Source organism: Neodiprion pinetum, chromosome 4, assembly GCF_021155775.2.
Source record: "Neodiprion pinetum isolate iyNeoPine1 chromosome 4, iyNeoPine1.2, whole genome shotgun sequence".
Taxonomy (NCBI): domain Eukaryota; kingdom Metazoa; phylum Arthropoda; class Insecta; order Hymenoptera; family Diprionidae; genus Neodiprion; species Neodiprion pinetum.
In genome coordinates this window covers 38,821,305-38,842,546 of record NC_060235.2, presented here as the reverse complement: position 1 = coordinate 38,842,546, position 21,242 = coordinate 38,821,305, and the positions used below count along the sequence as shown (strand labels likewise).

At 35.6% G+C, this 21,242-nt stretch overlaps 4 protein-coding genes across 5 annotated transcripts; 2 read left to right on the top strand and 2 right to left on the bottom strand.

The window, feature by feature from the left end:
• Positions 1-477: 477 nt before the first annotated feature.
• Haspin (haspin) lies at positions 478-7,518 on the top strand. Its single transcript, XM_046621967.2, has 9 exons — positions 478-854; positions 958-4,778; positions 5,237-5,515; positions 5,617-5,767; positions 5,862-6,035; positions 6,215-6,482; positions 6,581-6,733; positions 6,881-7,023; positions 7,113-7,518. Exons 1-9 carry the CDS (start codon positions 631-633, stop codon positions 7,399-7,401), a joined length of 5,502 nt encoding a protein of 1,833 aa, XP_046477923.1. The 5' UTR covers positions 478-630; the 3' UTR covers positions 7,402-7,518.
• On the bottom strand, positions 5,305-9,408 carry LOC124216930 (leucine-rich repeat-containing protein 34). Its single transcript, XM_069135429.1, has 6 exons — positions 9,133-9,408; positions 8,877-9,042; positions 8,119-8,794; positions 7,794-8,057; positions 7,513-7,674; positions 5,305-5,407 (listed from the first exon to the last, which is right to left on the bottom strand). The coding sequence occupies exons 1-3, from the start codon at positions 9,294-9,296 to the stop codon at positions 8,477-8,479; spliced, it is 648 nt and encodes a 215-aa protein (XP_068991530.1). The 5' UTR covers positions 9,297-9,408; the 3' UTR covers positions 5,305-5,407; positions 7,513-7,674; positions 7,794-8,057; positions 8,119-8,476.
• Positions 9,409-11,670: 2,262 nt separating this feature from the next.
• On the bottom strand, positions 11,671-16,490 carry Pink1 (PTEN-induced putative kinase 1). Of its 2 annotated transcripts, XM_046621997.2 has the most exons (7): positions 16,195-16,490; positions 15,160-15,434; positions 14,151-14,686; positions 13,806-13,928; positions 13,156-13,573; positions 12,982-13,080; positions 11,671-12,898 (listed from the first exon to the last, which is right to left on the bottom strand). In XM_046621997.2, the coding sequence occupies exons 1-7, from the start codon at positions 16,307-16,309 to the stop codon at positions 12,644-12,646; spliced, it is 1,821 nt and encodes a 606-aa protein (XP_046477953.1). In that variant the 5' UTR covers positions 16,310-16,490; the 3' UTR covers positions 11,671-12,643. The 2 variants fall into 2 exon arrangements, with proteins under 2 accessions (XP_046477953.1, XP_046477954.1); XM_046621998.2 differs by lacking the exon at positions 13,806-13,928.
• A 581-nt stretch (positions 16,491-17,071) lies between these two features.
• Positions 17,072-18,848, top strand: LOC124216922 (ubiquitin-conjugating enzyme E2 J2). The gene is made up of 4 exons (XM_046622043.2): positions 17,072-17,666; positions 17,823-18,057; positions 18,306-18,434; positions 18,531-18,848. The coding sequence occupies exons 1-4, from the start codon at positions 17,542-17,544 to the stop codon at positions 18,741-18,743; spliced, it is 702 nt and encodes a 233-aa protein (XP_046477999.1). The 5' UTR covers positions 17,072-17,541; the 3' UTR covers positions 18,744-18,848.
• Positions 18,849-21,242: the final 2,394 nt, after the last annotated feature.

Here is a 21,242-nt window from a genome sequence, read left to right as displayed (position 1 = left end):
TGAATCATTACCTGGGAAAATAATTGAGGGCTCTTGGAATGACAATTATGATGCTGTCCCTTCTTAAAACAGGAAGCAATCAGACAGTTTTAAAATCAATATGTACCACCATAAATTCACAATAAAAAATACGAATTATCTGAAAAATGCTCTTTCGTGTGCGCCTAAATCGTCATAATTATCAAACCTGCGTTTCATGCCCGAAAGTCGGATAACATTTGGCTAGGCATATTAGACAGAATAAAAGTTTTCAAATAAATTAAAATCGTTATTATAGAATTTAATGAAAAATAATACTTTGCCAAGTTTGACAATCGAGAGAGTTTGTTTCGTTCATTTTCGCACTATAAAAGTAATCCGCTTCTGTAACGCGAATGGTAAATACGCTTTATCATATTTATTACTTTGTAATGGTAAGTAAGGTTCGGTTACCGAGATACGCTGCTTTCAAAAACCTATTTCATGCTAGAGGGCGCTCTCAGGCTTTGTAAATTCGAAATCAAAGAAGCGGGTAAACAAAGGAATGCAGTGTCAATCATAACCTCTGAGAGTCGGTTTATAAAATTGAACTTTAGTTCATAAGTGAGGACACAAAAATTGTATTATTTTTCATGTGAGACAACAATCAAGATGATCCGCAAGCCGCCGTTGAGGACTTATCAAAAGAAAAAAGGTGCACAATCGTCGTTTAGTTATTCGCATACAACATCGCGAGAACCTGATTTTTTCAATAAGAAAACATTAACTAAAACGAGGAAAAGTAAGCCTGCACTTAGTCTTGACGATGTGGACATCGACGAACTCAGCTCTGGCTACTTTGAAACCACTTTTGACAAAATTGCCAAAAACGCAAGGTGAGTGTTAATTTTTATTATCAGCGATGAATTATGTTACCTGTTCTATGAACACTTCTACTCATGGAAAAACTTGTTCGACGTTTCATGCTTTCAATTCCAGAGTCCCAACGCCACCCGTTTCATATAATTCAATTGTAAACATCAGCAGTGACGTACCGCCGCAGGAGTCATCACATGTGAATAAAAATGTGTACGAATTGTCGCTGAAAAATGATCCGGCAGTGTCTAGAGCCGGTAAACGAGCCAAACGTAAATTGATTCGATCTCGTGTAGTGCATCAGGATACCGAAGTAGTTGTAAAAAGACGATTGAAACATGATTTGATTAATGTAAGCACAAAAAAGTCCAGAACAGTAAGAAACGTGAACAGAAAAGTACCTGCAAAATCTCGTATCAACACGCCGAATACTAAAGTAAAACTTGCAGTTCATACAAATGACTCAACTTTCAGTAACTCTGAAAATTGGTTTGTACAGCAACCAGTGACACGTAATCGGGCCGCACGAAACAAACACAACCAAAAAAACAGTTATCTTTTGAGAATGAAGGGTACTATCACACCAATCTCAGACTTATCTTTGAGCGAAAACAATATCAGTCAAAGTTACAATGCCAAGCTTAACAAAGTGAAAAGTAAACCTAAAAAAAAATTTTTGAATAGGATTTATGATGATTGTAGAAAATTGAAGGTCCTTAATTATTGTGACACATTACCAAACGATCCAAGGGACTTACCTGAATTCGAAACAAATGACAATAGATTAAAGGAAGATGATGCTGAAAAACCACAAGGCATAGACGAGAATAAGGACAATCTTTTAACCAGTACTGTTTCATATGAGATGCAAAATAAGGCTGTAGTTAAAAATTCTTCGAAATCAATACAAGTTAAGAACTTCCAAAGACGTTCAGCATCAGAATCAAGTGAAAGTGACTCTTCAGATTCTAATAAGTACCATAGAATTTTAAACCGGAAAGCCAAAAAGAAAATTCAAACCCGTTCAATACAAAAAAGTGGAAGTCCAGAGTATATAAATGTAGTGGATAATTCTAACAACATTTCGAATATCAGTCACCAACCTTGCAGTTCGACAATATCTGAATATAATGTCAGAATGAAAAAAGATTTTCTCCCTAAACCTTGTTCTCTCAGCTGTAAAGAAAAAGAGGTTCTGATGTTGCGTGAAAATCAATTCACCACGACGTCAGAAGCTTGTAACACATATGCGTCTGAGGATCTTTTTCAAACTAGCATTTCAAACACTGCGTCAAATATTGAACCACAGTCTCACGGTGTCAAACCTTGTACAATAGAAATTACTGATTGTGAAAACAAAAAACTTATGGACACTTCAAAGCAATGTGATACAAAGCATTCGTTGTACTATCTCAAGTGTAGCACACCTATAAGTGCATATGTAAGAATTGACAAATCAATGAATGGTCTTTCGCCTATTACTCTGGGTAGTCATATGAGGCAGAGGATTGGAAAATTCCCAACACAACAACACACCAATGAACTTTCAGTTATGAATTCTAATCCTAGCTATAGTAAAATTACTGAACAAGATTTAGCAGCACAGAGAGTAAATGCACGCCGTAAAAGAGCAAAAAGAAAACTCAATATTTCAAATAAAGAAAATGACTCGTTGAAACCAGGCAATCGGTATTGGGAACAAAATGATATTCAAAACATAGTTGTTAAAAATTCTGTGAGTCACGAACATACTTCGTACAGTGCAAAATCAGTAGAAATACTTTCTCCGACTTCCCGAATTCAAGAATCTCTGGAGATTCTGAAATTGGATTCTGAAAATTCGAATCCTAAACTTGACGTAGGTCATAGAAATAAACGCACCGGCAGTACTAGATCTGGTATATCTGAAAATACAAATGAATTTATGGGAAAATCTAAGGATACTTACGCACAGCTGACACCCATTGGTATTATAACTACACGCAGTGGAAGACAGCTCAAACTGAGTATGACAATGAAAAAGAAGTTTTTCAATGACTCTAACGATCCCAAAATGCATTCTAATCCTGGTTCATTTGATGGCTATTCGGATTTATACCCAGAATACGAAATCATAGATAATTCTGAAAATCTGGAAAATCGCGTACCGAAAATTGAAATGATAACAGAACGTGCTGTCAAATTTGCAGAATTGCAATGTCCATCAAAACCCAGTACTATTTGCAATATAGGCGGCTTCATTTTCCGCGATTCGCCCGATGCATTTGGAAATGTTTCTGCAAAAATTTGTGTCGTAAATGTGTCAAATAAACTGGCCACAAATAACTCCACACATCACAAGTCAGCTGATATTAGTGATTCAAATAATTTTAAAGTCATATCTCAGATTGAAAATAGCGAATTTTCATTGCAAAATTGTGAAAATAAATCCAGAATTCATGAAGACAAGAGAAATAATACAGGTGTATATGATGAAACGGGTCCAAGTAATATAACTACTGCGAATCGAGAGATTTCACAAAGCATTGTAGATTCTACCAAGAATTTTAATTCTTTAAGCATAAGGTCAAACAATGACATTGAATCTGAATCATTGCTAAGCTGCAAAAAACATGCTAGCATTAGTGATATGGTTTGGAGTACCATAACAGACAGTAATAATAGTAAGCATACGACAAACAATACAAATAAAAATATGGGAAATGATTCGTCGTCTGAATCACAGTTGTCATCTATTAGCAATGATGATTGTAGTAGCGCAGAATGGAGTACTATATCGGATAGTGAATATAAACCACACAAAGAGAGTATATTGAGTAATCAAATATCAAATTCTCTTGAACATGTGACAAGTTCAAACGAAACCCAACTTAACGAAGGTGTGTCAACTGAGGAACCAAACGAGGCATCGAAATATGCTGACGGTTCATCTTTGAATCTGACCGAAATCGCTCTGAGCAAAAGACTGAGATTATTATCTAGTAGAATTAACACGCGGCAACGTCGTAAATGTTTGTTAAAACTTAAAATAGAACATATACCACAAGATGATGAAGAACCAGCTGCAGTTCCGATTACCGATAACACAAAATTGAACGAGTCATTTGGTATGGTTTCGATAAATGCATCTGATTCGAGAGAGGATGACAAGAATAAAGAAGGGGCGCAGTCTCCTTATGAAGCCAAAACAACTGACGTGTTCGTCAAACAAATGGGTGTAAATCTGGAAATAAATTGGCAGCCATTGGTACTAATTGAAAAATTAAAGGAACCTATAAAAGTTGCCACTAGCAAAGAGCAGAGTCAGGGCGTAGGACTTTCTGCGATTCGTGATACGGATGAAATGTTATTGACGAATGCATCTGATTCAAGAGAGGATGACAAGACTGAGGCAGAAGCACAATCTCCTGATGAACCTAAAACAATTGACTTGTTCAAAAAACCAATGAATATAAATCTGAAAAAAAACTTGCAGCCATTGGTATTAATTGAAAAATTAAAAGAACCTATAAAAGTTGCTGCTAGCAAAAAGGAAAGTTGGGGCTTAGGACTTCCTGCGATTCGCGAAACGGACGAAATGTTTCAAGCAAGTACGAGGGATTCTAATAAATCCAGTAACATGAAAATGGAAGATGCTAGAGGTACCTGCGATAAGAACGAGAATTCAAATTCTCGAGCTCAAAAGTCTAAGAGAAGTAACTCCATATTTAAACCAAATCTGACTCGTGTATCAGACTCTGATCGTGGTAATACCAAATTGGATGCGACTGAACCAGGAATAATAGGCAGACAGTCAGTGTTTTTAAAGCCAGGAAAGGAATGGACTCGCTCTCTGTCCATACTTAATAGTATCCAAGATAGATCGGACTTAGAGATACTGAGCATTGGAAAAGGGAAAAAATGGCAAAATAGCGTGCAAGCAATTCTTGATATGCAACAAGAGAGTAAGTATGTAAAGAAGCCTTCTTTGACTATCTAGCGGTTAATGGAGATGTTTTTTGTTTTTAAAAACAATGTCCCATCACTTAAAATCTTAACCCATAAGTATCACAATTTTATTATTTTATGCTGTACAATTTTGGACTTTTTTAAAACATTTTTACACACAACGTATCAGACGTGATGAACGGAACGCAGTATTACTTTTTTTAAAAAAACATGGAAAGAGAAAAATACTCGGATCATTTTGCAAAATTTTGAAATATAATTTCTAGTAAATGGGTGAGTCTTGATCAATTCGAAAGTCTTGAAATTATTTTGATATAACTTGTAAATATTTTCTGTTGGTTTTGCGTATTGGGCGTCAGAGACTTAGGACTTATAGATTACTTATTTTATGCAATCTATTTTTAAGATATAAAGACAAAATATCTAATAAAAATCGTCTGACTGTGTATAATAGGATTGATTCAAAGTTGTCTGGGAAAAAATGAGGATGACAAAGAAACGGAACAGCGCTCAAAGGTGCTTGATTGCACTTCGATACCAGATAGAACAACATGTGCGGAAGCACAAAGTACTGGATCTGCTAGTCCCAGCAGGTTCACTCGTCGAATGTCAATCCGAGTAGTCCCTGAAAACAAGAGGCTGAGTCACATTGAAGATACATCGTTTCTTGAAGCTTATGGCATATCTGCTAGTAAGAGTAGAAAAACACTGTCTCAAAGATCAAATTTCAATCGTAAGGCTCACTTTTTTATACTAAATATTATTTTTAAATTAGCGTATAGTATTTACTTTTTTTCACCCAGAAATTTACATTAAGTTTATGAATTTACACAGCCGACAGAAAGACTCTGGTTTCTAATGTGCAATGCGAAACTGTGGAAATCGAAACAATTGAAAATGAAAATCTTATAACCGCAAGAGATGTCGTTTTACAAAGATGCTGCCAAACGGATTATTTGCCTTTCACTGAATCTTTCCCTGAAGAGTGAGTAACTTGGTTTGTTCGAAACAATATCCTTCAAGAATTTGAGTAAGTTTTAATCTTAATATTTTCATTTCTCAACAAATTTGAATAACAGGTACATGAAGAGGTGTCGAAAAATTGGCGAAGGTGTCTATGGAGAAGTATTTCTTTACGAGCATAACAAAAAAAAATCTGTCATCAAAATAATTCCAATTGAGGGGAATGCACTCGTAAATGGTGAACGACAGAAGAAATTTGATGAAATCTTGTCAGAAATAGTAATTGCAAAGTAAGTGTCACTATCATTGATAATTGAGTTCACATTTTATAATTGATGACACATACCAAATTTTTTTAAACAGTTTGTCAGACTACACGGTGACTATACAGTGTTTTACCTAACACTGATAAATGCGGACATCATGCTAGAAACTTTATACCCTTCTGACTGATAAAACCCATTTTCAGAGAACTGCACAATCTGAGGAACGGCGAGAGCTATCAAACCGATGGATTTGTGGAGGTAAAAAATATAAGATGTATCATTGGAAAGTATCCCGAGAAGTTGATAGAACTGTGGAAAGCCTACGACGATGACAAAGGATCGGATAACGATTGTCCTTTGATGTTTGATGAAAATCAATTGTACATAGTATTAGAGCTTGGTCATGGTGGTCAGGACCTTGAAGCTTTCGTATTTCAATCAGCTGTCGAGTCCCACGCATTATTTGTACAGGTATCTCAGTGGATAATCTGTAATAGTCACTTGAAATTTTTAACTGTGCTAATTTCTTATATACATAGTAAAAATACAAAATTATCACTTGTTCACAGGCAGCATTGGCATTGGCAGTTGCTGAACAATCTCTGGAATTTGAACACAGAGATCTACATTGGGGTAATATTTTGATATCACATACCAAAGACTCACGAGTCGCCTACAAACTCAATGACAAAGTTTATACGTACCCCACTAGAGGAATGCAGGTAATGCAGTACAACTTACTATACGATAAAATTTTACAGTGATCACCGAATTGTATTTGGACTTGAGATAACATAAAACAGTAATTTATCAATAATGAAATTACCTCAATGAGGTCCTACATGGATGAAATGTCTGTTATCTTTCAGGTCGCAATTATAGATTTCACGCTATCGAGAATGTCTTATGAAGGCTGTTGTATATTCAATGATTTAGCTTTGGATCCTGCCCTATTTACAGCACAGGGAGAATACCAGTTTGAAATATACAGAATGATGCAAGACAAGATTGGGTAAATGTTTACACATACAAATTTGTTTTAAATCTCCCAATGGTTTTTCATGGTAATCTTAGAATAAAACACATTTTACAATGTTCCAGAAATGATTGGCAAAAGTTTGAACCTTACACAAATATTTTATGGCTGCATTATGTTCTTGACAAAATGATCACGGCATTGAGATACAAGCGACAGTCGACCAAAGTGCATAAGGAGGCAATTTTCCAGTTACAAGAATTGAAAGATATCGTTTTAGACTATGAAAGTGCATTTGACTTTGTGACTAATTGTGAGAAAATAACGAACCTACAGTGCAAAAGGGCGACTTTGACAAACGTTAAGTCGTCTCATTGTCAGGTGCAATCCGATCAATTAAATCCAGAAAAATAATGCTACGTTACATACTATATAAGTTTTATAAAATTTAAGTACTCAAGAAATAATAGGCAAAATATCATTAAAATATGTAAGAAAATAAATTTTAATAAATATAGTATTCACCGAGTATTTAGTCATCGCACAATTTCCGGTCATTGCAACACGAATCTTCATAGTTTCCAGAACACATTGTTTCAAAGGTTGATGTTCGCATTGATTTTGATACCAGACTTTGAGGACCACATACCGATGCTTCTTCTTCATGTATCTCTCCCCTCTTAACATCTGTGGCAAGACATTGAACTTAATGACAATTAGTCGTTTTATTTTCTATGATTCTTCAGGATACGTTTTTAAGCGCACTTCAATACGTTTGGGTGACATGACCAGTGAAGTGTACTTACCTAATGCCGCTAGGTCTGAATTAAGAGTATCTTCGCTTATGTTGATCCACCTGAGTATATACTCTTGCATTTCGCTGTCAACTCGCTCTAAGATCAAGGCAATCTTTTGCAATTGGTCAATCCCATCCGGATAGTCATGCAGCTCATTTGATTTAGTTGAAATTGATGATGAAGCATATTCCACTTCTTGTGCGCCACATTTACAACAGTTGCAGGTAATCGGATGTTCATCACGCTCGGACATTGGCAGATCTTCGTTTTTGCCTATGAGAATGCACAAATTCAACATGCGTGGTCTTGAATAGTTTTTGGGCCACAATGGTACCTTTGCATGGCAGGCAATAACAACATGCGCAATCATCGTGATGGCATGAACAAGACGGTCTCGGAAATATAGTTACGTCCGACTGAAATGTGCTCGGTTTTCTCAAATCAACTTCATATTTACACACATTGCATGTACAAGTTTCAGGAACGATATCCACAGTGGACGAGGCCAAAGAATCCATCACTTGGTTGTTTCCACATTCGCAACACACGCAATCAAGTGCGTGAGTTTTATTTATCTGTTTGAATACGTTCTATCAACTTCTATTGAATTGATCAGTATTATATCATCCCACGATAAATTTTGGTAACTTCAAAAAGAAGTCACTGCTGCTCGAAACATGCGCTAATGAACGTCATGGGCAGCACAATGACAGAATGAATAAAATATAAAAATTATTTTGATCAACAAGTACTGGATATTTTCTGTCTTCGATGGGGACAGGATCGACGTATTTAAAGTGAACTTTTGGCACAGCTTTCCCGGAGAATTTGTTCTTAACATAGGGTATCTGCAGCGGTTGTGGATGAGAATAACATGGAACATCATAATAGCGTTGTTTGTAATGATCACTTGGATAATGAGCGAGATACGATTCATGATCAACCCTGTAAGGCTGAACATCGATGTTCTCTTGCACTAGTACACCAGATACGAGCATTCGTTCTACAATCTGAAATTATGATCAACATAAATTTGATTTTACCTCATCCACAGGAGACAACTTGCAGTTGAATCTCACATCTGGGATTCACCTTGGCAGTACAATGTCCCAAAGAGTTACCAAAGATTCTCAGATACCACAAACGCGTACTCTTTTTTATGGAGCCGAGTATGTCCACTGCACCGTCATCTGTTATTCTGTTGTACGAAAGGTCCAGCATTCTGATTTTTGAAAATGGCATGCCAACACTTAGAGCCCTGAATGAGATTAATTAAAATGAAAGCAACAAATTAATACTCAAAAGTATTGATTCAATTTATTCCTGGATTGACAAGGAAAGCAGTTACCTAGCTCCTTGACTAGTGATGATGTTGTGAGCAAGCCACAAACCACTGAGCGATGGTTTCATTTTCAACCAGTTTCCAAGATGCTCCATTCCGTGATCTCCTATATTATTGTTGCACAAGTCAAGCAATTGCAATGTTTCGTTGTATTTTAAGTCCTCTAACATTATCTCGATGTCATGGCAGGAGAAATTGTATTTTTGTAAATGCAACTCCACTAAACACCTATTGAACTGGATATTCAAAAATTGAGATCGATATGATCGAGGGTACAATAATATAACTATGATGTGATATATCTCAATATATGTCACAGGAGTTCTGCATTAAAGATTCTTTGCATTGATTTTCATGAGGACCCAATGAATATTAATACCAGTTATTTGTGGAGCTTTACACACTGATCAAATCAATAGCATCAATCGTATGAACTACTTCGTGTTATATAATGAGTTGAAACTGAAATTGCACTCCACACATCACGTTTTTACGAAAATTAATTTTGCGGTATAATTTAATGTGTTACCCGCAACATGCGACCGATAACGCTGGCAAAGTGAGTACTATCAAAAATATACATATAACCAGGGTTTGGTCTGCTAAGATCTAATATTTTTAACGTCTTGTTGCATTCTTCCTGGTCCCATCTCATAACAGTTGTAAAGTAAACCAGACTCGAAGCGGTCTGATCAACTTCAGCCACATCTAAATATCTCAAGCAGGAATTCTTCAGTAGCATCAAACCTACTTTTTTTGCACTCTGAAAACATTCCACGAGATAAAAAATTTTCTACAAATTTAAAACCTTGCGTAATTTGCATTCTAATACTATTACCTCAACTCCAAACTTGTTCCCATTAAGTCTAAGAGTTTTCAGTGGAACCCTATCACCATCCTGACATAAATGGTTGATACCTGGTGCAGCGATATTGTTATTTTGCACATTAAGTCCCAGTATGTGCTTATATGCCTACATATTTCAGAATTGAATATGTGTTTTTTATTTTACTTCCTATCAAGTTATGGGTCAATTTTATATTTACAATAATGTAATCGACCAGGTTGATAAAGCCAGCACAGTGAATGTTGTTGTATGCTAAATTAAGAGAAACGACATCTGTATTGGCACGTAAAAATACCATTAGATATGGCACATCCCAATCTTGAAAGCGTCTCCTAAATTTGATTTGATTCTGTGTAAGTTTTCTAACGTCAAGTAGTCCCTGAATTAACTGACGAATCAAAACTTTCAAGGTTTTGAGCAATATTAATTAACATTCACTATATAGTCACCCAATTCTTGGAACCAAATCAGCCCCCCGCAAGATCAATCTCCGTGTACCGTTATACCATTTTTCACAAAAGCATGAGAAAAATAGACTGTTCATTATTATTTCTCCTTTCATATCCTTGAAACGTTTCGGGATATCCGGTAATATCGCATAATTGCGGTCATTATAAAAATAAGGAGAATGCTCATGTTTCCAAGGGATAGTAAAATCGCTTTTTGCACAACCGGGACAATTTGCACAAATTGCATCGTCGGTGCATTGATTCGTTATCTCTGCGCTGTTTTCGGATACGATTTCTCTCTCCTCACACGAGCCCACATTGATAACGCGAGAAATTTTCGAAGGTGGGGTGCTTATTATCATGTTACGATATACATCAAACGTTACATGTTCCGACATTATGATTAGTAATTCTTTTCTTCGCAAGTTAATGGTTTATCTGACATACTGTCACTCCCAGTGTAGTTAAACAGAAAAGAAACAATTTTAGACTTTAATGTTTTGTTATTGTTCCATGAAGTATCTTTGTCATATTAATGGATGAAACTTTATTTGATCCATACTTCAAGCGATGCTATTTATGGTTCGTAAGACACATATCATTATTTGATATACACTGAAAAATATAAATTTCAGTGTGGAAAAAAGAATGCAAGAACTAAGAATAACTGAGGAAGTGGAAGAAGTGCCTTTGGATGTCATGTTCGCAGGTAATTCAATCAATATTGACTTTTCCTTTCATATTACCTCTAAATTACAGTTGCTTTCACGCACAGTTTTGTGGTGATAAAAGCTTATGACACTTTTTCAGCATACTGTCGAATGGATCCACTTTCCAATTCGACAGGCGTGAAGTTGCTGCCACTTTCGCAAAGCGATAAATGGCTGGCGTCAGCTAAAATTCTTGATATGCATAAAGTCACAACGACTGACACTGGATTGTGTTTTTTTAAATTTCACAAACGTGCCATCAGTTTTGAAGAATACCTCATATACTTGGAAGATTTGGCTCAAACAAAGGGTTTAAACATTGAAGACATGAAATTTGCAATGCAGAGATGTGGAAAGCCAGTTCATCCATTAGATATAAAAAAGAAAAAAAAATGATTGTTAGAACCAATAAACACGAGATGCAAATATGCAGGATATTCTTCAGGATAGTTTTCTACAGTTCCAAATTATATAACCATTTTATGTATGTATTGTTAGCACTGTTATATAATCTGTACAATAGTTATGAGATAGATACTTAAGAGCACTTTCCACGTATATTTGTATTCTCTATTTGGATTCTAGTTCAACTTCAAATCGATATTTACATCTCATATACAAGTTTTCACAAATACAATGAAATAATAACAGCCAATTCAACATAATTTCCCCTAAAGCTAGATTTTAGTACACGATAATTTAGAGAAATATACTCTTTATCAATATTCGACTAGTATTTCTATGAGATATTTAACCAAGCTGCAATAAATAATGTTATGTAATTCATCATGAGGAACTCAATATTTCAACAGGCTCTTACTTATCTCGATACAATCAAGTGTATCGCAAAGTACGAGTAGTTTCGCAGTATCTTGCGACTTTCATCGATATTTGCTGGTACGGCAAAATTCACAGTGCTCAATTTTATAATACGACAAATTGTTTATTCAAGGAACCTTATTTCTTTCACGTATTCAAAATACTTGTTGTGGATTAACAATGATATAAGTAGAATAAAATTTGAAAAACAACGTAATAAGTTCAAAAATAAAGCTGATAATATCTGTACATCCTTTTCAAAGGCACTTTCACCAAAAAGAAGAGACTGACATAACATTATTCTGCAGTACCATTTTTTGTGCTTCGCGCAGTTACAGAAGAGAAGAAAAAATATTCTTCCTTAAATCAGAAAATTTATGTACAGTAAGATGAATAGGCATACGTGTCTTGGAAGTAACGTAGAAATTCGTTTTCGACATTTTTTCTCAATGTAAGGATTGCCTTGTATTGTAATAGCGTGTAACCATGTTGGTTATACCCAATAGTAATATGATTCCCGAACCAACATTTTTGTAAAGTTTTGAAGACTATTGAACAAATAAATAAAATTTATCAAAGTTTAAGAGATAAAGCACATAAACTGATCTCTACCAGCATATCATGTTTTATCAATGCATCAGTATACAATACTCTAAGAATCATCTCTTGTTTCCTTCCAATAATACTAGAGTTTAAGTGTGGTTATGAATCCACTTCAACGCATCTCTTACATTTATCAGCGAAACTCTACTTAAAAAGCTGGCTATCAATTGATACTCGGGCATTGTGCGACGTCCACATGATCGGGTAGATATTTGCTGAGTATATTCACGATTGGAAATGAGATCTGCGTTCAATTTCTGAGAAAGTTGATTTGGCGTAGAATCAGTGATCTTTCGACCCTCGCAAAGAACTTTGGTCGTGAGACACAGAAGCCATTGAAGAATCTTGAACACAAAAATAATAATAATAAAAATGACAGTACATCAACGCGTGAAATTTAAAGCTCAAAAAGTAGAACAACTATCACCTCGTTGCTTGACGGTAATTTACTGTCGCTGTTTAACCAAATGCTTGGTGCCCAGAGAAAGACTTGTATAATGGTTGCCGCCATATCGGGATTATTCCTCTGTAACGGAAATAGAAGTGATATTAGTTTTGATGAATTTTTGAAAACACTTCCTTTCCTTAACAAAATAAATACCTTGTACATGCTTCTGTTAAGCATATTCTTAATCAATGCTACAATAACAGGTGGTATTGCTTCTGGAAGTGGCGGTAATTCCGATTCTATATAGCTGTGGTTCATCAGTAGTGGTTTTTGCCCTTTTTCCCCATAAAATGGATTCTTCTGACCAAATATTTCGTATGCAATAGCCCCTGCAGCCCACAGATCAGCTTTTGTGTAATTCAAGCTAGTGAATGGTCCGGGTTCAGCATTAACGATTTCTGGAGCCATCAGTGCACTGTTTCCTCCTTTGTCAATATCGTGAGAACTATATGGCAGGTAGAGACCATGAGTTTTGTCTGCCAAGCAGCATCCAAAATCAGTTATTACCAACGACGGGCAATTATCACGTTCTTCTGAAAGGTCCAGAAGAATATTGTCACTTTTGAGATCCCTGTATTAAAAAATTTCACTGTATTAATAAACATACATTACGTGTAACCAAAAATACCACATTTTTATCAGTTGTTAAAAACGTAAATTAAAAGCAGCATGAAGAATTCACGTTAATTCTTTTTTAATGAACAAATATTAAGTCATCCATTGGTATAATAACCACGGTGCATGATATAAGAAATATTCGTCTGCACCAAGTGAAAAACGTAATCCAACACTGACTCCCTTACCTGTGTGCAATACCTGCTGAGCACATGTGAACAATCCCTTCCAATAGTTGTGCTAACAACAATATCGATTTTCGAACGATTAATTCTCTGCCCACCATATATTGTTTCAAGCTAACATCATACCTGAAATACAATACCCGTATTGTCATTGGAAATCGATACACTATATTGATATCTCATTTCGTTGTAACATAACATGTAACATGACACACATGATTCTAGGTATACCTTTCCCAAGTGTTTCTCTTGTTTATAATTTTAGAAAATACCAATAAATTTGATCCAATTTTTCAGAATCTGCAAAATTCCGGGAATTTGAAGCTCCCAGATTATACTGTCAAGTACCTTTTCATCAGCAAAAAGAGGCTCATATTCCTTCCAGAGCCGTTCGGGTTAATCCTAGGTGGAAGAGCGTCAGGATACATTTTCGATGATCCCGGTAAATCAGGAACTCTATCGGCAAAAACGCAATACATAGCAACGATGTTCGGATGTGGAGAAAGAATTCTTTTGTTGTCAGCCATTTTCTGTTCCCACAAAGCCAGTTCTTCATTCTGACAATGCTTTCTAGCTGGTACAGTCTCTCTGTACATAGCTCTCAAAATAGCTGTTGCATTAGACTCTGCGTCATAGTTGAACATCATTTTAATAGCTAACGGAAAGCTGGACAGATCCTTATTACTCGTATCAACAGTAATTTGAGAATCCTGTTTTTCTTCGGGGTCAATCGGACGAGTGGCATACACGACTGCTGAGCATCCTTTGGCTATTGCTGGTCCAATTACAAAATCCTTTAAATCAACTGGCTTGTCTTCAATCGTTGTTGCTTCGTAATTCTGGTCGTTTTTTGGAGTGTTCCATTGTACCTTAGACACAGCCTCCTATGAATGAGGTAACAGTTGATTACATAACATGTTAAATTTATTACAGTCTATAGACGATTTTCAGACGGTTTAGCCTTCCTTTTCGTGGCTAGAAAATTTTCACAATCGTTCATTACAGTTAAATTTTACAAAAACAAGTGTGTTGAAATAACATTCAACTCACATGTGACTATCTAAAATCCCATTTACAAAATAATTATAAATGCCAGCTAAGTTTGAACTTGGAAAAATGATATATTTATAAACAACATAAAGTCTGAATAATAATAACAAATAAGCTGACATTTGAATAAGAGCCATTTGTAGATGACATCACCATGTCTAATGAAGCTTTAGTTAATGGTTTATTTTTTCCTTTGAAGGACATGATAAAATATGAATTTCATAGAAGTTGTGTTGCAAAAAATGAAATTTGTTTGTAAGAGCATGTAATTTTTATGTTCCAAAAAAATATCTGGAAGTATGCATACTCTGATTTCCCAGCAAACGCCTTCCAGCTCGTCATCTTTGGTAAGTATTCCAGTACCAGATGCCAGCGATACACCAACCAGAGCAAAGAATGGTCTTGAATCTCCAAATAATAAACGTTTTGCTGCACGACGTCGTAAATCTCCGGCGAGACTATTGGTCACTCGCTTCAAAACATTGTCAACAAATATCCGCCGAGCATGGAGTCCCAGGAATCCGAGGTGTCTCCCTGCAGCAGAGACATTACCACCCGTAGGCAGCTGGCCCTGGGTCTTACCTGAATCAAGAATTTCAAAATACACTAGTCATAGTTTGGCAAGAAATTTTATTTTTATTTTATGGCGTTGAAATATTTATTAGATTATAGTTGAAGAAGAAATTAATTATGAGTCAAGAATTCTTGTTCATTAGTAATCAATCAACTAACTAATTGATACATAAAAATCTGAATTGAATTAAAAATTGTCCCATAAGTATGATAGTAAACAAGAATGTTTGCTTTTGATTCTGTAATTCTTTGTGTTGTTCTCAACATGAAAGTAATTTATTCCTACTCTCTCGCATAAAATGATGTTTCAAGTCGAAAGTATGGAATAAAACAATGAGAATACACTCTACACTGAATTGAAGCGGGAGTAAAATCTAACATTATTATGAGCACCAGTCGCGTTAAACGTATATAATCACATGTAAAATGCTGAGTATATAAATTTGTACAAAACTTGGAAGTGCGTATAATCGCAACAATGAAGGTGCCTCGAGTGATTTTACTAAAAAAAAAAAAAAAGACAATGAAAACAACGATTCGTACCAGCTCTGAGATTGGAAATGACGTTCAAAATGAATGCAGTATTTACATATACATTCCAAGTACGACATACCTATAATACGCCGTTACGTTGCAAGGGATAACCTAATGATAGTGACATGGTTATTTGTGACGATTGCCAGCGAATTGGTACCGGACTAATGAGATTGATGTGTCTAGTCGATTTGAGTATGATAGTCACGGGTAGAAGATGACAACAGGCCCTTACCTACTTCCACAACGTGTATTTTGTTGCCTTGCGTGTAATATTGTGGATTGCGTACTGAACGGAGAAGGACACGACCATTTTGCAGGAGACGTTGCGCTACCGTTCGTAACGACATTTCTCCGCACTCGTGGGCTGAGAGAGCCCGGGCGGACCCTAACCCAGGCGCGAAGAGTTTTAACTGGAAAATTTTGATCGCGCAATTATCAAGAGTCCTGGAACACTCTAATTATTTTTAAAAGAATTCGAACACGTCTTTTGTCGCCAGTTCAAAGTTCACCATTTGCAATTATCATACCCATGGATGAACCTGCCTTTCGGACCCGATTGGGTGAAATCAGCCTCCATTTTGCGCAGACTCGAAATCCGCAAAAGCGCGGGAAAATATGAAATTTGTTCGTGCTACTTGTTTCGTTGACTGAGCATTGAACAAAACGAAGAAGTGGAGAAAAAACCCAGGAAACAGGACGTATACTACTCGTGGGTTTTTCCTTCTTTCGGATAAGGTACCTAGTGAAGCTGAATGCGACAAAAAAATCGTATCGCCAACAACGCTAATATAACGGTATAAGTATAATTAATTTTTCTGTCATAGCATAGATACTTATCATACTTCCTAGTTCGCAAGTACATCCGCGATTGTAGCGTTATAAAGGTAAACTTGGGTTGTAAAATCTGTTCAGTCTACTGATGATACATTTGGCGAAGTGCGAGGACACGCATAAAGAAAAATAATTCCAGTCAACCAACTTCTCTCAGTCTGAATTGATCCGTATTTACGATTCGAATGACGAAAGTGCGCCTGACAATGAGCGATACTTGGAATATAATGGTCATGCGTAAAGCGCACAAGTCAACTACGCAGGATGCTGGATTGTTTCACTTCCGGTATACGGGTCTTCCATCATATGTTTGTGTGCCGTGAAAATTGTTGGTTGTCAAAGTCGAAGGATATTTTTTCATTCGTTGTGACTCCTGATTTCTAACAATCGCAATAATATTCGCCCCGTATTTAGCCAGGTATTATAAAAACTCTGCGAGTGTACCGTGAAGTCGTATTTTCCCAACGCTCAAATTCCAGTTAACCTTTACAACGTTGACGTGGTTTTTTTTTTTTTTTTTTATCATTTTTTTTTTTCATCGTCAAAACTGACGTCTGACTCCTCTACGAAAATAGGTTATCACGTTATACGTATACATGTAATTAATTGTATCGCGGTAATGTGTCTCACGAAAAACAGTTGAGCCTGATGTGAGAAATAATTAATACTCATTCGTGAATACAAGTGTGAAAACAGTGAAGTTTCCATTACCAATAGTACCGATCAACCCAGCCTAGTTTATATATATATGGTAATAATGAATAGAAAGCCAAACACTGCCACTGCTAGATTAAAGCAAGACTATTTGAGACTGAAAAAGGACCCGGTGCCGTACGTCGTAGCTGAACCCGTACCTTCGAATATATTAGAATGGTAATAAAGATAACATTATTTTGATCCTTCGCGTGCGTAAAAGATTGACAATTCATCCATTTGCACAATATTGATGTCAGTCGACGTATAGCATTGAATCAGGCTGCAAGCCTACGACGAGACAATTGATTTGTTTATTTATTTTTATACTTACAGGCATTATGTTGTCAACGGTCCGGAAAGTACACCTTACGAGGGTGGATTTTATCACGGAAAGCTCGTATTTCCACGGGAGTTTCCTTTCAAACCACCTAGCATATACATGACCACGCCAAACGGCAGATTCAAAGTAAACACACGGCTTTGTCTATCCATATCCGATTTTCATCCAGACACTTGGAACCCGGCATGGAGTGTTTCCACCATTCTCACCGGTCTCCTTAGCTTCATGGTAAGAAGGCTTCAGTAAAGTACATTTTCCATGTGCTAGTACTTCACATTGAAATTGCATATTTTTTTTAAGGTTTTCGCCAATATTGTTTCAAAAACTGTTGCAATACTTAAAACAAATGGAAAAATTCATATTCTACTTATTGTTCACATGTTGCTGGTTTCAGTCAAAATTTCAAATATTTACAATGTATTAAAAGTTTTGAGATATTGGAAAACTGTTGAAATATGGATATTGTTTTCGCACAGATTGAAAAGAGCCCGACACTGGGCAGCATAGAGACACCAGATTATGAAAAAAGGCTGTTGGCATCGCAGAGCCTTGAGTACAACCTCAAGGATAGTACATTTTGTGAATTATTCCCAGACACGGTATCGGTAAGTCGATAACCTCTTTGTATAATGAATTTTTAAGATTCATTTACTCATTATGCAGCAAACTAGATACATAGATGCAATGATTTCACTCGATAGGCTATAAAAGCAGAGTTGGAGCACCGCAAGGAACTGGAAAAGCAAGCAAGGCATCAGTCGACAGCATCTGAAGTATCTTCGTTAATTAGAGATCAGTTTCAGAGAGAACAGAGTCCGCTTCATAGTGCCCTCACTAACCTCATTGTTATCGTAGGTTTTGCCGCGTTTGCCTATACTGTGAAGTATGTTTTGAGAAGCATTGCTACCGAGTAAATTAATTCTAGTTATATCATAGACATATTATGTTCTGTTCTACTGAAAACCTAAGAATGGGGTTCGTGTTTCTGTTATAAAAACACACTAGGAGCTTCGAAAGATCTGATATCTAGCGACTGGTCGAGCAGACGTAGGTAATAGTTCTTTTGTCCTGGACACGGATTTGATAGGAAACAATGATGTTGTTTTGATACCGAGAATGACTATTCAGTCTAATGTAACCAGGTTCGTAATCACATGGTTGAGTGAATTACTCGCATTATCCAACTCAAACATATGCATTTCCATTATTCATCTATAATATTTCTTTTTAACAATTATTTGCTTCAATTTTCATGTGTTATCTAGTATTCGCATTATAATTATCGTTGAATATGCAGATTCTAAATCACAAAATATTAGTAATATGAAGAAGATATATTTCTATAGATTTATAGAATACCTTCTACCTTGTTATTCATTTTAATTAAGCACAATATTACTCGCGAAATCATGCAAATTTTTCAATTTATTTCATGTTTTTCATTCATGAAAAACGATGGTCGAAAATTTTTGCATGTCTTCAGCTATGCAGAAACAATTACACAACAAAGTATGGAATTAAGTATGTATGATGCTCGACCAATTAGCCAGTTGATTCAATTATCTTCTTCATGTCGATATGTATTATATGTCGCCGATCGATACAGGTAGTTTTTGTAATAGAGTTACAGAAAATGCAGCTTTCACTAATATTTCAAACATACGTTTTATTTGCATTAACATCTTTATTAGAAAGCAAACACGTTTCTGCTTCGTATCTCATCCCTACCAAATACAAACTCAGTATGAATTCAATTAGATCGTGTGATTGAAATTAACTTGACGTTAATATTCATAAATGAAAAAAAAATAAATAAAATTGGATCAAAGACTTTTTTTTTAAACAACTTGAAAGCGGAATATGATTAATAATAAATAGGTAAACATAAGTAAACGCTGTATGAATTTCTTAGGCACGTTCAAGAATCGTGAATAACATGTTTTCATTGATACGTCGGATGATCGTCAATTTACAAGGTATATTTTTAGTTTTGCAAATTAAAGTGTGATATTCGTATCAAAAAGTTGAGGCACAATTTTGGCTCGCACTTTTATATCAAGTATCCGCAATGCACAATCTTGATATTACATATTAAACTACATTATCGAGTTGAATATGAGTAAAAATAATTGGGTTTAACGGTCGCACATAGAACACGAGATGATTTTATGATTCTTGTCGGAATTTCTTTTTAAATAATTTATATTCAAATTAACGCTAACACTTCTGCGATCGTGCCGAAAAAAATTCATGTGTAATGATTCCTACAAACAATAGATGCATGTAAATTTCAGTGTGACTGTGGTTAATGGAAAATAATTCCTGCATCACAGTTATCGCTTACGGTGTATAGGTTCAGCTAAAATATCGACGCACTGATATTATGTTACAAAACGGTAGGCTTATCGCGATGAGTATGATAACTAGTACCTAAACATATTATATTTGATTCATAGGATCAATATTGAATGTGTAAAATGCTGTTGATACAGTATTTGTTGAATTAGATTGAAAACTACGTTTCATCCGTAGCAAATGTTAAAATTATTATAACGCATCGATGTGTCGATATTTTTCCCCAGTTCTTTTCTCGTATTCCTTATAAAACATTTTGGTATATCTGTCAGACGTTGAATTCAATTTGGATTAAATGAAAAAGCGTTGAACGTTTTAATGTAAATATGAAATACTTGGTGGTTCATCAAAGTAATTCGAATTTAAAATATGGATTGCTATTAAAAGTACGCGACGATGTAAGGAAAACGACACGTACTTCCCTATTTTGAAATCGAATGTAAAGTAGAAAAATAAACAACACGGAGATAACGTCACTTCTATTGGTATTCTTAATCTCTTTATCTGAGGGATTGCTAAGCACAAGAAATCTGCTTCTCGGTATAATATTTTCAGAATCAACTCATTTTTCAACCCTTGTTTAATAATTCCCCATGTAACTATATCGATATCTATAAGTTGTAACACAACGCTTCGAAGAAAAACCAAATTGAATTAGATTCGAAATTCGCGCCCGTTACCGACGTACGCCACAGTTTTACCTTGGCAATCCCGCGATAAGTGCACAGGTACACTTTGTATATTTGACAAATGTGCTAACGAAATGATAATTTCCGACTCTTCCCATAATTAGCGTACTCCAAACGTAACGGCGTAGTATTTCGGTATGGAACGTAATGACTGCGCGTTGGAGTATCGTTGTTAAATATTGTACGTACATTTAGGATTTATTTGTAAATGGGAAATATTTTAATTACCTTATATTATATACATGATGTAAATACGATGTATGTTACTCCCGTAACACACACTGTAATATACATTATTTGCTTAAAAAAGAAATTCGTTCGTATTCAAACCTCTCTCTCCTTCCATTGCGCTCAAGTATACGCCGTTTT